We start from the raw sequence: 15,658 nt of genomic DNA on the forward strand, positions 1-15,658 counted from the left end.
TGCAGCAGTCTTGTGATAACTGATGCCTCTCCTCCTCCTCTTCCTCTCTCAGGATGAAGATGATCTCCCTGCTGCTCCTCATCCTCAGCTCATGTCTCTGTGGTCAGTCTCCACCTTGTCTTTGTGACAGAAAGCTCTCTAGATGGAGCTGAAAGACTCCCATGTTCCAGTTCTCAGTGTGTCTGCTCCTCTCTTTCCCTCTCTGTCTCCTCAGCAGCAACATTTGTAGTGAATGTGACCCAGAGCAGCTATGAGGCAGAGGAGAACCACAGCATCACTCTGGAGTGGACCTTCACCACCAGGACTCAGGAATCCTACAGGGAACTGTTCATCTACTGCAGCTTGTTGACTCCTCACAAAAGATTATTCCGCTATCAGGTCCATGATGGTGATGAGTTTCCAGAGTCTCAGGATGATCAGTTTTCAGGACGAGTCCAGAGTGACAAAGACGTCCTCAGAGAAGGACGAATCAGACTCCATGTGTCCAGACTGAGGACTGAAGACTCTGGTCTGTATCTGTGTGGAGTGGAAACTGAAGATGGATTTGGGTCTGGAAGATGTCGACTCAGCGTTACTGGTGAGAAGAAATGATAATAAAGCATTTCTGTTTAATAGTTAAATTCTTAAGATCGGTGTTGATGAACCTTCATCTTCATCATGAATCCTCCTGGATCTCAGTTTTCATTAATAAATATTTCTGGTTTCTCTCCTGCAGCTGCTGATCAGATCCAAACTCAGAGACCAACTTTGACTCCAGAACCAGAGAGAGGAGAAACGAGGAAAACGAGGATCAACTTCATCGCTTTGACAATCACAGGACCAGTAGCTCTGATGGTTCTAATAATAATCTTGATTATATTTTTTCATTGGAGAACGAAAAGAAAGAAAAACAAAAATAATCATTCAACAGGTGTAGTAGCAAATACAGATGATGGTTTTGTTCAAGTGAGTTTGGATGATGTTAATTTTACCACCAGAGAAACATAAGGTGAGATTTAATGTTCTAGTGAGGAAAATATTAGCATGTAATGAATGAATATGTTGTAATAATAATATTTATCTGTTTATTGTTAATGTTTCAGTTTCCTGTTTTAAATCATTTCTAAAAACTGTCAGAGGTATCGATCAGTTATTGTCTAAATGCTGAATCAGCTGATTGTTACTGATAAATGATTTATTATTTTCACAGGAATATTTAGATAATTTTTTTAAATATCTTGTGAAGAAAAAACAGAACAAAATAACATGAAGCCTTTGGTTGTTTCAAAGTTAAGTCAATATTTCGCTATTTTGAAGTGATGATTTTTATTCTTTTAATACATTTAAAAGATGAACATGAAACATTAAAGGTGTTGTTTTACATATATTTTCACCATCGTTTATTTTTGTAAAAAGCTTATAAATGTAAATGTTGAGGTTTTATTTCAGAACCTTTAATACATCAATGTATCCAAAGTTTTCTCAGTGTTTCAACTCAAAGCTTTTAATGAGTTTTATTTCTGATAACATGTTTTTTTTTTGTGGTTTTGTGTTTTCAGAAACTGAATATTTTATTAAAACATGATTGTTTTTCCACCAGCTGTGTCTCCATCTTGTTCTCCCTGAATGAATCTCTCTCTGTTTGCTTGTTTCCTCTTTAATGTCTCATCATGACTCCATCGTCTCCTCATTGGTTTCTGGATCCTGTGGTCAGGAAGCAGCAGCTGCTGCTCTCAGCCTCCTGAAACATCCTGAAGCTCAGCTGCTGATCTCTGATCAGCTCAGCATCCTGAAGCCTTCAGATCAGGAGTTTCTCTGCTGGTCCTGATGCTGCAGACGCTCTCAGACCAGCAGAGGCTGAACCTCACAGTCCTTCAGACCCAGAGGTCGGCATGGAAACCAGCTGATAAAGCTAAACACAGAAACATCGCTCTGCTTTTACAGGCTGATGAAGTCAGAGAGGGAGGAGAAAAACTGGAAGGAAAACTTTAAGGAAGGAGACAAAATACTTGGTAGATCTGGATTTACTAAATGTTTAAATGTTTGAGCTGAGATGACCTCACATTTCATTCTTCATCACTTTGGTAACCAGATCAGTTCCTGGTTGATGTGAACACAGCATACCAGGCCCAGAGACTCCTCCACCACTGTGTCCTGTTGTCAATGGCAACCAATGTCTCTGGTCTGGCGCCATTGCTTCGTATCTGAAATGTTTCTCTTTGTCCACATGGTGGCGCTCTGAGCTCTGACTAAAAGCTGCTCAGCAGTGAAAGTTAGTTTTTCTCCTTTCTGTCTTTATTCAGTTCTGATGTGAAAAGTTTCCTTTAATGAAATGTGTTTATTTCTGATTATTAAATATTGATCTGATCAGTTGATCAGCAGCTTCATCCTGATGCTTCACTCAGGATGAAGAACCAAAGAGAGGAGAAACGAGGACCAACATCATCATCGTGACAGTTACAGTAGTAGCAGTGATCTTCACTTCACTTTACATGAAACACAATCAATAAACAACATGAAATAGTTTAGTATCATTTGTGAATTTAATTTATTTTTTAATGCATTAATTGAATATCTTTTATCAGATTATATATTTTTACTTCCTGTTTATTTATTTAACTTCAAAGATTAAGATCAAACTGAGAGAAAACTTTGAAAAAAACAAAACAAAGAAACAAGAAAAGTTGATTTTATTAGTTCAGCAACAAAATATCTATATACAGAAATTTTTATTGAAAACAGTTTAAATGTTGATGTGATCAGTAATTTAACAATCCAATTAGGACTGAAGACACAAACTAGATCTGTGGTCTAACAGAAATAAATTCTCAATAAACCTGAGTAAAAACAAAGTTTATACTGTTTAGAAGGAATAAATTACAATTTAATGTGAAACTCGTAATTAAAAATAAACATATTTATGAATTAAATAAAATTAGCTTGAAACCTTATTTAATCAGAACAAATATGGTCATATTTACTGCAGTTCTTGGAAGAATAATTCATATTTTAGATTTGACTTATCCCTCCATTTTCTATATTGTTCAATGTTTTTACCCGACACTCGTATGTTCCCGTGTCGTTGGTCGTCACGTTGCTCAGAAGCAAAGACACGTCTCCGTCCTCCATCCGTCTGTCCTGCAGCTCCACCCGCTTCCTAAAAGATGGATGCTGGTTCTCTGGGTCCGGCTGCTCGTCTCTGAACAGGAGGACATATTCTGGTTCCAGGTCCGGTCGGAAATAGACCTGTTGTGTTTAGATCTGGGAAAAAAGCTATAAAAATATTCTGCAGCCGATAATCACACTTCATAAAAAAGCAAAAATTATATTTAATACAGTAAAATTAAAAACACACGTTTTACAAAATCATGTGCAACAAAATTCCCAATGGAAATAAACCCAAAAGTTACAGACATAATAAACTATGCAAAAGTATTCAAAAATAATTTGCAGCAAGAGAAGGAGGGCACAATGTAACAGTAGATATGAATAAAAACAACATTGAAACACATGTGAACATCAACCTGCGGAGGGACTTTGTGAATAATTATGGAGGAAATAAAAAACTAAAATAATATGGCATGTTCTTATATATATATAACATTGATAAATGTTTTGTTATGATGGTATATTGAAGAATAAAAACAGTGTAGACTTCTCAGTCCATTTTGAACAAATTGATTTGTTCAAAATACTGAAATTCACTTTCACTGCATCAAGATATCAACTGTAACAGCTGCAGAAACCAAACTGAGGTCAACTGGATCAGTGACCCCAACCTGATCCTCAAAGTCCTGCAGCTTTAGGACATAAATGATCCAGAGATTAAAAATCCTGCAGAACCTGATGGGCTGCAGAGGAAATAATACAATTATTACAATCATTAGAGCTGAAGGACATTTTAAACCATGGAGGACGTTGGACCCTGAGGATGAAGGTTGGGGATCTGAACTGGAACAACCACAACCCTCACTGTGGGTCTGGTGATCTGTTCATCTTCTGCTTCATTAGATAAAGACGAAGAACCAACCCAGTAACCAGTGAAACCATCAGAACGGCTCCAACAATCAGTCCAACATGTTTGTTTCTGCTTCCATCTTCTTTTCTTCCCTCCTTGTTTTCTGTCAAACAGAATCAGAGCTGAAGGTCAGAATCCATTTCTCTTCATCTGCTGCTCTCAGACCAGCTGCTGCTTCTGCAGCAGCTTTAGAAACACAAACATCTGGGCTGACAGGTTCACTGCAGAACCAGAACCACATCTGGCCTTAAAGGGATATTCCCCCTAGATTAGCCACAGAGACTCTGGAGACATTTTACCTTTAAGAAGATTCACTGATTGAACATTAAACCACTTTATGCAGCTTCCTTCTTTCACTGGAACATAGAAACCATGAAAACTCACCAGTAGGAGGCGCCACATCCAGGAAGACGGTCCAGATGGGGTCAGAGGTCAAAGTGCGTCTCTTCCTGCCGGTTGCTTCTCTCTGGAAAACCCGACACTCGTATGTTCCCGTGTCGTTGGTCGTCACGTTGCTCAGAAGCAAAGACACGTCTCCGTCCTCCATCCGTCTGTCCTGCAGCTCCACCCGCTTCCTAAAAGATGGATGCTGGTTCTCTGGGTCCGGCTGCTCGTCTCTGAACAGGAGGACATATTCTGGTTCCAGGTCCGGTCGGGTCCACTGCACAACCACAGCAGGTTTGTTGTTGGGGAGTCGGCATGGCAGAGAGACGATCTGTCCAGGAACAGCTGAGATGTTTTTATGGACTACAGAGAAACAGAGCAGAAAGGTCAGAGGTCAGAGTGACCCGGTCCACTTCCAGCAGCAGCAGAGTCCAAGGAGAGACACTGGACTCTGACCTGGACTGGATCAATGGACCTTACAAGGATTATTGGTTATTTATTGATAAATGTAATTTATTCAGTTGATTAAAGGATTAATCAGTTTAATATTTTAATATGTTCTAATATTGATACAGATTTATTTAGAAAATCTTTCGATTCATATTCAGAGTGAGATGCTGAGAGTTAATCTGCTTTTGGTTCTCAGTTTATCAGCAGGAGATCCTTCCTACAACATCCTGGCTAACAGGCTGAGACCAGTAAGAAAAACTACAATCACCTCTAAAATTAACAGCTACAGCAGAAACTATATACACTGTAAAACATTTGAGCTGCATTTAGTTACATCTTCTCCTCTTTAAGTCAAAAAACTCTTTGAAGGCTTAGATTTTTATGTTAAATGAGTTTGTGAAAGATAAACTTGCATTGGTGTTCATCATTTTGTCTTTCCTCTAAGATTTGAGTAAATGATAGTTTTAAAGTTAGAAATTAAAAAAACAACTGAAATGGGAAAAATAGGAGTGGCAAGTCAGTCAACTTAACTAAAAATATTTACAGGACATTCACACAAATAGAACTTTTGTTATTTGTTATTTTACTGGCCTCATGGTAAATAAATGAATAGTTAAACAATGAGCACTCATTTTTTATGTATAAATGTTTTAATTTTAGTGAAAAATATAAAATACTTCAATATTTAAAGCATTCTGCTCTTGAGCATGGATTGAACTGACATATCCAACAAATATGAGTAAAAACAATAATGGTAAAATATGCCTGTACTAAAAGGACTACTTCAGGATTATCTGTGGCACAACCTGTTTAATGGTCCGGTGGAGATTGAGCAATTTTGTCTTTGTTGCAAATATTTAGCAATTTTTCAGACGCCTGAAAACTTAACCCTATTTCCTAGACTTTTTTTGTGGTTTCTTAGATTATACCATTAAAACTTAAAGTCAGAGCTGAGAGCAAACCAAAATGACGATTATTGTTTTGAAGACTTCTGGATCTAAACTGACAACAATCGCTTCAGAGTCAGAACACTTATACAGGTCCTTCTCAAAAACTCAGCATATTGCAATAAAGTTCATTATTTTCCATAATGTAATGATAAAAATTAAACTGTCACATATTTGAGATTCATTGCACATCAACTGAAATATTTCAGGTCTTTTATTGTTTTAATACTGATGATTTTGGCAAACAGCTCACGAAAACCCCAAATCCCTGTCTCTGAACGAGCAATAAAAATAATCATCTGAATCGACAAAGTAACTCTAAACACCTGAAAAAGATTCCTGAGGCCTTTAAAAACTCCCAGCCTGGTTCATTACTCAAAACCGCAATCATGGGTCAGACTGCTGACCTGACTGCTGTCCAGAAGGCCATCAATGACACCAAGAGGGTGAGACACAAAAAGACATTTCTGAACCAATAGGCTGTTCCCAGAGTATCAAGGCTCCTCAGTGGGAAGGAAAATGTGGCAGAAAACGCTGCACAACCAGATGAGGTGACCGGACCCTGAGGAAGATTGTGGAGAAGGGCCAATTTCAGACCTTGGGGGAAGCAGTGTCTGGAGTAGAAACATCCAGAGCCACCGTGCACAGGCGTGTGCAGGAAATGGGCTACAGGTGCCTCATTCCCCAGGTCAAAGGTCAAGCCACCTTTGAACCAGAAACAGCGGCAGAAGCGTCTGACCTACAGAGAAGCAGCATTGGTCTGTTGCTCAGTGGTCCAAAGGACTTTTTTCGGATGAAAGCAAATTTTGCATGTCATTTGGAAATCAAGGTGCCGAGTCTGGAGGAAGACTGGGGAAAAGGAAATGCCAGAAGTCCAGGGTCAACTACCCACAGTCAGTGATGGTCTGGGGAGCCATGTCAGCTGCTGGTGTTGGTCCACTGGGTTTTATCAAGGGCAGGTCAATGCAGCAGCTATCAGGAGATTCTGGAGCACTTCATGCTTCCATCTGATGAAAAGCTTTATGGAGATGAAAATTTAATTTTTCAGCACAACATGGCTCCTGCTCACAGTGCCAAAACCACTGGTCAATGGTTTACTGACCGTAAAACTGTGCTCAACTGGCCTGCCAACTCTCCTGACCTGAACCCCAGAGAGAATCTGTGGATTATTGTGAAGAGAAAGTTGAGAGACGCCAGGCCCAAAACTCTGGATAAGCTTCAGGCCATCGAAGCATCATGGGCTCCATAACACCTCAGCAGAGCCACAGGCTGATTGGCTCCATGCCACGCAGCATTGAAGGCTGCAAAAGGATTCCTGACCAAGTATTGAGTGAATAACTGAACATAATTTTTGAAGGTTGACTTTTTCGGTATTAAAACACTTTTCTTTTATTGATCTGATGAAATATGCTAATTTTTTGTGACAGGAATTTTGGGTTTTCATGAACTGTTTGACAAAATCATCAGTATTAAAACAATAAAAGACCTGAAATTTTTCAGTTGGTCTGCAATTAATCTAAAATATATTATAGTTTAATTTTTATCATTACATTATGGAAACTAATTAACTTTATCACAATATGCTAATTTTTTTAGAAGGACCTGTAGCTTTATGTGTAGGCGGAACAGATCAGGAAGAGTCCAGTTCAATATATGGTTGCCAAAATGTACATGAAGCAGGTATTTTTATACGAGTGTGTGGTTCTTTAAACCAGTGGACCCCAAACTTTTTCCTGTGAGGGCCACATAACTTTTGCCTTCTCTGGTGGGGAGCCGGAGTCAGTTCGTAACAGAAAAAGTGTGACGTTTATCACCTGTTCTGCCAGAAAGTATTGGTGGGTGTTCGCGTTTCTAGATAGATTTTTACCCAGAATGCAAATGGAAAAAACCGTGAGTGAAACAGTCACTGGGCCTGACTTGTATGTTTTCCATTGAGGGAAAGTAAATTTAACATCTGAATTCCTCATACGTTAACATTAAGAATCGTTTTGAAGTATAAGCTGCTACTTGCTCGAAGAACTCGACCTGGAATGCGGCGTTCATAACAGACACGTGTTCATCTGCTCTACCGCTAGCAAACAACCGTACTGATTAAATGACATAAAGTCAAGCAGTTCCCTACAAGTCCAACAGATGGCAGCAATGCGTCATGAAAAACAAAACACCCACAGTTTACAGGACACACTTCCTGCTAAAGAGCAGGAAGCTCTTTAGCAGGGAGCAATATGAAAAAAAATCTGAATGCTCTCTGGTATTGTTCAGGGGGCCGGACCAAATGTGGAGGCGGGCCGGATTCGGCCCGCGGGCCGTAGTTTGGGGACCACTGCTTTAAACAAACAAAATAATACAAGCCAATTAGAACCACAGTTACAACGGAAACATAAAAATAAAGCTAAGTTGCAAATACACTATACATCTCGAACAGAAACATAATAGCATGAATGATAAAAAAAAAAAAAAAACTTACACGTTTATGAACACACACAGTCATTCGGCTGCTTCTTTTGCTGCTTCTTTTTTCTCTGTGTGGGGTTACCTAGCTGCTCACATGTGTTGCGATCAGGGTACATAGGAAATTAGTAACACTTCCACTTTAACTCATGCCGCAATACAGAGTAGGAAACCACAGGAGGACACGGCAAAACTCATCGCACATTCAGGACAGTTACTGGCTCAGCCAGTAGAAAGTGCTTCCAGTGACCACACCCAGGAGGCTCTCCTGCAGCAGCGTGGTGACGACATAGCTCAAACGAAGAAGAATGTGAATCGCCAGCCTTACTCTAAAAGTGAATCACACTCAAAGTTTTTTTTTTTTTTATTACATTCAAAACTGATAGTTCAGCCTTTCTCTTTGTAAAAGGAGGAACTTATAGCTTGAATCTAATGCTCGCATAAATAAATTAGCAAAGAAAAACATTTCAGAATGTCATAGTTTAGCTTTGTTGTTTTTCTTTGGAGATTTATTTAGTAAATTATGCAAAATTTGAGTTTGATTTTACTTACAGCTTAAACTACTTTTGATAAACGCTAGTTGAGACTTAAAACTAGCCTCTCTTGACAATAAAGAGAGATTATTTTTTTAGAAAGACAAGTCCTGTTAAACCTTTCCTATATGTGTAAATGTTTAATTCATAACCTTAAAACCACATTTTTGTTCCTATTAATACAATAAATATTTCAACAATCTTTGTTGTATTTATGCAACAGACTACTTTTTATTTATTTTCATAAACTCTTAGAGACTAAGATCTGATCAAAGGAAGTCCTGATAATCCATTCAATGAGTCAAAGCCTCGTCTGGATTTCAACTTTGTCAACTAGTAAAAATACTGAAGAAATTAAAATGAGTGAACTGTTCAAATCATTTATAATGATTTGTTACTAACATGGAGCAAAAAATAGTCCAATATCCCTGTGATAAAAATCTTGCTTTGATCAATTGGAACCAAAATAAATAGAAACTATTAACTCTGCTAGTTGTGTCCTACAAAGACAGTAAAGACTCAACTGTACCTGACAGTGAAGAACATCCAGAAAGGAAAGAGACCAAAAACCAGAGAACAGCCATGAAGACAGTCGATCCTCCTGCTGCCTGGCAGCTAGGTACTCTTAGAATGTGCTGTAGGACCAGGTCGGTTCACTCCCATCCCCTATTTATGTTTTTTTGAAACGTCACAGCGCACCAAACATTTGGGGGGCGGAGCAGGCTTATAAGCTTATATAAGTTGGCTGACAAACATTCCCAGTCTATCTGTAAACTGCCAAGCAGTAGGACGGATCGATTGTCTCTGTCTTCATGGTTGTTCTTTGGTTTTCGATGGGTCTATCTCTTCTCTAAAGCGAACAGAAGCGTAGTGAAAGCTCATTTCTAATGTCGGCAGTGTGACTTAAAGCGGCTTACAACCTCCGGTTTGACTCCTCGACTGTCTGTAACAAGAAGCGCACGGTAGCGGAAATAGTTTGTCAGTCTGTTAGTTTCGAGTTGGTTTGTAGCTTTAGAGAGTATCAATGTCATGGAGAGTCCTGAACACATCGGTTGACAAAACAACAAAGTGTTGAGGCTGATAAAGAAGAAAACAGAGTACGTTTATATCGTAGATCCGTTTGTGTATAGTTTAGAGTTAGTTGGATAAAACATGTTACGTAAATGCACGTTTCTTGTGAATGAATGTAAAACGCAACAATTAAATTCTAAAATTTTAAGAAAAATTATTGCTAAAGAAGCTGATTGTTCAGTGTGTTGTATTATTGCATATTTATCAAAATTTGAGTGGCAGGAAAAGTTGTGCTAATAAAGGAGCAACAGTGATAACAGAAGTCTTGAGAAAAATACTCAAATTTCAAGTCAATTCACAAGGATGAAGGAGTGAATTGATGCTGGATTCATAGCAGACTCAGTTCACTCCTTCACTCAGGATTCACAGAGACAATCCTAGATACAAACATCTTACCTGAAGAGAAGAACTAGTTCGTTGCTCAGTGGGTCAAAGTTCTGCTTTCAGATGAAAGTAAAGTTTATATTTCATTCAGAAATGAAGGTTCAAGAGTTTATAGGAAGAAAGAAGAGAATCAGAAACCATGATGATTAAAGTCCAGAGTGAAACTGACTGGATAGAAATTAACAGATTTTTTAGAAACTTTATTATGTTTAGTATGTTTTTATTGATCGTTACAACTTTTTAATTGTAGACAACCATCAAAATTACAAGAATTCTTAAAGTGTATCACTTTTTAGTGAATCTAAATGAGTTTAACTTTCTGAAATGAGAAAAACATTGAACAGACTGATTTTACTCAGAAACTGTTTTATAATTAAAGTTTCAGCAGCTGCTGAGAATTAAAACATGTCCTGTCTAAACAGTCTTTATTCTGCACCATTGGTCCAGTTGTTCCTCATGTTGTTTCTGATGTCGTCCTCCTGCTCCTCCTCTCTCAGGATGAAGATGATCTCCCTGCTGCTCCTCATCCTCAGCTCATGTCTCTGTGGTCAGTCTCCATCTTGTCTTTGTGACAGAAAGCTCTCTAGATGGAGCTGAAAGACTCCCATGTTCCAGTTCTCAGTGTGTCTGCTCCTCTCTTTCCCTCTCTGTCTCCTCAGCAGCAACATTTGTAGTGAATGTGACCCAGAGCAGCTATGAGGCAGAGGAGAACCACAGCATCACTCTGGAGTGGACCTTCACCACCAGGACTCAGGGATCCGACAGGGAACTGTTTGTTATCTGTGATTTCAGAACATCAGTGAAATCAGGGATAATATATGTTCATCATGATGGTGTTGAAATTCCAGAGTCTCAGGATGATCAGTTTTCAGGACGAGTCCAGAGTGACAAAGACGTCCTCAGAGAAGGACGAATCAGACTCCATGTGTCCAGACTGAGGACTGAAGACTCTGGTCTGTATCTGTGTGAAGTGGAAACTGAAGATGGATTCAACTCTGGAAGATCTAGACTCAACGTTACTGGTGAGAAGAAATAATTTTCTCTGCTTGTTCAAATCCTGATTCCTGTATTGATGAACAATCATCTTCATCTTCATTATGAATCCTCCTGGATCTCAGTTTTCATCAAATATTAATAAATATTTCTGATTTCTCTCCCAGCAGCTGCTGATCAGATCCAAACTCAGAGACCAACTTTGACTCCAGAACCAGAGGAACAAGGATGGATCATCATTGCTCTTAGAATGACTGCAGCAGCAGCTCTGATGTTTCTTATTCGTTATTTTGTAGTTAATTGTTGTCAACCAGTCGATGTTTATTATACTGATAATAACTAGACGAGAGACTTCATTCCCCTCATTGTAGGAAACACTTTGAATAACAGAGGAATGTAGATCTGTAGCATCAACACAACAAACCCATTTATTTGGTCGATTATCTTCACCAGTTGAAGTATAAAACTGATACTCAACTAGCCACCCGTCCCTTAAAATACAGAATCGTCCCGTATTTGGCTTTTGTATGTTGCGTCCCGTATTGAACTGATACGGAACGCGATTTGTTCCGTATTTCTATAAATGTCCGATAGACACGCCTATCACACACATATTAACACTAAGTGCAACAATAACGACCAAAATAAAACACAGGAAATATTAAGGTCAGCTAAATTCTCGTGACGGGAGTTAAAGGACCCCAGAAAGCCACGAGCCGACGCTTTTGCCACGGTTGCCTAGAGACGGACACTACGCAGCCGCAGTGAGCCGCTATCAACCCGCGTCTTTTTAAAACGTCCTCGACCCGATTCTCCACCGTCCTTAGAGGAAAAACCTCTCGTAAAAATACAGATGTGAGAAGGAAAACGCAAATCCCAGACTGAACAATGACACAGGAACTTAAAAAAAACAAACAAGTGTCCATTGTGGCGCAGGGCGAACTGTAGACTCTGATATGGTAACATTTTACTATGATTAACTTTCTTATTGTGCTTTTAGTCAACTATATTGGTTTGAATATTTGCTTATTTAGTGTATAATAATATCAGCCAAAATAATACAAATGATCATTTAAAGAACAAAGCATACTAATAGTTCAATCTGGAAAGACTCAGACGGAGAAAAAAAAGAAACAATTAAAAGATTTAATGACAGGAATGAATAAAAGTTATTTGGCTCTCGGGCCCCGGCAGCTGATTTGAGCTGAGATTTGCTGTAAAGTCTGGTGAACATCCCGGACGCTGATTAGGGATGCTCTTCCTCCGGGGACCGACCCTGGTGGTGGAGGTCGGGAAAGGGTGCTGTCCTGGAGAACCGAAAGATGTGGGTGGAGAAGCGGAAGTGGAGGGTTGAACGCAGCTGGAAAGCGGCTGGCGGTGTGGGTGTGGATCCTTATAGAGCTGGATTGATGATTGGACGAGCCGGTGAGGACCGGCGCTGAGGTTGGAGACGAGCATGACGCAGCGATGGGAGACACAGCCTCAATAAATGAGTCTCAATAAAGATAATTTAATCTAAGATTATCATTTATTCTTTAAGTTCAGTGTTTCAGGTTTTATCAGGTCTGATTTTCTTCCCTCTCTTGATGAACCAGCAGCTGATCTCGGCTACTTTCCATCACTTCTGACCCGTCCAGCTGCAACTGGTTCTGACATTCTGTACTCAACCAGAACCTGAAACCAGAACCTGGAACCAGAACCCTGATCTGCTTTCAGCTGCAGCAGCTGATGTGAAGCTCTGGTTCTGCTCCACTGGTTCTGGTTCTGATGGTTCTGCTGGAATAAATCCAGATTTCTTCCCTCATGTTGTCAGAACCTGATTCACTGCAGAACCTTTTAACATCAACATGAGCTGCAGCTGTTTGGACTCAGCAGAACCAATCCAGCTGCTGGATCTGACCTCAGACCAGTTCTACCATCAGGGTTATACTGGAGCGCCACCTGGTGGTGGAGTTAGGAACTGAGAGCTGAAGGTCTGAGTGACGGACTGACTGGATCAGTTCAGATTCATTTGTTCTGGTTTATTCTTTGTCCATCATTAAGATTCACTGTTAAGTTTATTTAATTTACAATAAATCAGTTTGTTTTGTTGTTTATATAACAACATGTTTGAAAAAACAAAAAGTAAAACCCAAATTAAGGCTAAATGAGTTTATAGAAAGTGATGAAGAGGAGCTGCTGCTTCAAAACCACCAGAAATATTAAATATCTGATGATCGATCAGCTGATCAGTTTTTTTTGTAGAACTTTTGCTGCTTTATAAAACTTCTGTTATTTAAATGATTAATTCTGGTGTTTTTGATCATTTTAAGCATCATCACAGAAGCTTTATAATAATAATATCAGTTTTTATAATCCAACAGACTATCAGCTCATAACATGACCACCTGTGTCGAGATTAAAACATTAATTACTCATTTATTAATATTTTTGTAATTTTCTCCTGTGATAAAAATATCAGCAAATATTTCTATATCTTTACTTCTTAACCTCTTTTAACATTTTTTCACATTATGAATATTTTCCAGCTGCTCTGAGATTCTTACAGACTTTTTTGAAGAGATTTACCTTTAAAACTCCACAAGTTCACACAGACAGATGTTTACAATCAGTTTATTGATTTACTGACATTAAAGTTACAGAAAAACATGAAGGAAATATTTTCAACTTGGAAACGTTTCTTTGAATTCATCATAAAGGTCAGAAATCTAAACTTTATTTTGTTTGTTTGTAAAAATATGAATAAAATGAAGATTCTGGACACATTCAAAACTTTTTCTTTTTTCACCCAAACAGTTTTTTGCTGATTTATCTGAATTGTAACATGAGAGTAAATTACAGAAAGAGAAAATGTTTCATCCAAAATGAGAGCAAAGTTCCTCAAACTGCAACTTGATTAGATAATTTTTTAAAACATTTAAAAATTTAGTAAATCCAGATCTACCAAGTATTTTGTCTCCTTCCTTAAAGTTTTCCTTCTCAGTTTTTCTCCTCCCTCTCTGACTTCATCAGCCTGTAAAAGCAGAGCGATGTTTCTGTGTTTAGCTTTATCAGCTGGTTTCCATGCCGACCTCTGGGTCTGAAGGACTGTGAGGTTCAGCCTCTGCTGGTCTGAGAGCGTCTGCAGCATCAGGACCAGCAGAGAAACTCCTGATCTGAAGGCTTCAGGATGCTGAGCTGATCAGAGATCAGCAGCTGAGCTTCAGGATGTTTCAGGAGGCTGAGAGCAGCAGCTGCTGCTTCCTGACCACAGGATCCAGAAACCAATGAGGAGACGATGGAGTCATGATGAGACATTAAGAGGAAACAAGCAAACAGAGAGAGATTCATTCAGGGAGAACAAGATGGAGACACAGCTGGTGGAAAAACAAACAGGTTTTAATGAAAGTTCAGTTTCTGTTTATTGATAAAAACTACAGAAAAATCATGTGATCAGAAATAAAACTCATGAGAAGATTTGAGTTGAAACACTGAGAAAACTTTGGACATGTTGAAGAATTAATGGTTATGAAATGAAACCTCAACATTTACATCCATAAACTTTTTACAAAAACAAATGTAAAGATCACTACTGCCGCCTTGTGGTCATGAACCGGTATGGCAGAAGTAAAATAGGGATTATTTCCGTTCACTGCATTTGCTGAACATTTGTTTTTAAAGCAACTTTTAAATAAAATCGATTTGCTATAATTAGAGAGGAAAAAACATCAGAAACCTGGTAATTAGTGAAAGATGTTGAGTTTATATTATAGAGTAAACTATTATAGAGTAACTATGCCTTTTCCATATTTATTATCCTTCTAATAAAATGAGTTTAAATTCTGGTACTCAGGTTTTTACCGTTGTTACAGGTATTAGTGTAACGACAATCATGATCAAAATGTTAAATGTTTTGTTCCCCTCCACATCCAAAACAGCAGAAAGTGTCAGAATAAAAAGTGACCAAAACAGGACTGACTCACCTGATCAACTGGATCGGATGATAAAACCGTCTGTTAAACCAGGAGTTCAATAGCACAGAATTAAACTGAAATATTTCAGTTTAATTCGGCCCTTCTCCACAATCTTCCTCAGGGTCCGGTCACCTCTTCTCGTTGTGTAGCGTTTTCTGCCACACTTTTTCCTTCCTACTGACTTCCCACTGAGGTGCCTTGATATAACACTCTGCAAACAGCCGATTCGTTCAGAAATTTCTGTTTCTCACCCTTGAGGATGTCAGTGATGGCCTTCTGGACAGCAGTCAGGTCAGCAGTCTGACCCATGATTGCGGTTTTGAGTAATGAACCAGGCTGGGAGTTTTTAAAGGCCTCAGGAATCTTTTTCAGGTGTTTAGAGTTACTTTGTTGATTCAGATGATTATTTTTATTGCTCGTTCAGAGAACCTTATCATAATATTCTATTTTTTTAGGACAGGTAATTTGGGTTTTCATGAGTTGTTTGACAAAATA

General features: G+C 38.7%; 3 protein-coding genes across 6 annotated transcripts in view; 2 read left to right on the forward strand and 1 right to left on the reverse strand.

The window, feature by feature from the left end:
- The window catches only part of LOC103131789 (uncharacterized), a 20,757-nt gene extending 11,368 nt beyond the window's left edge, over nucleotides 1-9,389 (reverse strand). For both annotated transcript variants that reach the window (XM_016666909.1, XM_016666908.1), the window contains exons 1-2: nucleotides 9,292-9,389; nucleotides 4,382-4,744 (exon numbers count right to left, since the gene is read on the reverse strand). In XM_016666909.1, the coding sequence (XP_016522395.1) occupies nucleotides 4,382-4,744; nucleotides 9,292-9,346 (418 nt within the window). In that variant the 5' untranslated portion in view covers nucleotides 9,347-9,389. The remainder of the gene's footprint in view (nucleotides 1-4,381; nucleotides 4,745-9,291) is intronic.
- LOC107834906 (uncharacterized) lies at nucleotides 26-2,105 on the forward strand. 3 transcript variants are annotated; one of them, XM_016666910.1, is made up of 3 exons: nucleotides 26-102; nucleotides 215-577; nucleotides 713-2,105. In XM_016666910.1, the coding sequence occupies exons 1-3, from the start codon at nucleotides 54-56 to the stop codon at nucleotides 985-987; spliced, it is 687 nt and encodes a 228-aa protein (XP_016522396.1). In that variant the 5' UTR covers nucleotides 26-53; the 3' UTR covers nucleotides 988-2,105. The 3 variants fall into 3 exon arrangements, with proteins under 3 accessions (XP_016522396.1, XP_016522397.1, XP_016522398.1); XM_016666911.1 differs by having other exon boundaries at nucleotides 716-2,105; XM_016666912.1 differs by having other exon boundaries at nucleotides 218-577.
- A 1,296-nt stretch (nucleotides 9,390-10,685) lies between the features above and the next one.
- Nucleotides 10,686-15,658, forward strand: part of LOC103131788 (uncharacterized) — a 12,737-nt gene continuing 7,764 nt past the window's right edge. The window contains exons 1-2 of the mRNA XM_016666907.1: nucleotides 10,686-10,764; nucleotides 10,877-11,239. Of these exons, the coding sequence (XP_016522393.1) occupies nucleotides 10,686-10,764; nucleotides 10,877-11,239 (442 nt within the window). The remainder of the gene's footprint in view (nucleotides 10,765-10,876; nucleotides 11,240-15,658) is intronic.

Source organism: Poecilia formosa, unplaced genomic scaffold (assembly GCF_000485575.1).
Source record: "Poecilia formosa unplaced genomic scaffold, Poecilia_formosa-5.1.2 Scaffold836, whole genome shotgun sequence".
Taxonomy (NCBI): Eukaryota; Metazoa; Chordata; class Actinopteri; order Cyprinodontiformes; family Poeciliidae; genus Poecilia; species Poecilia formosa.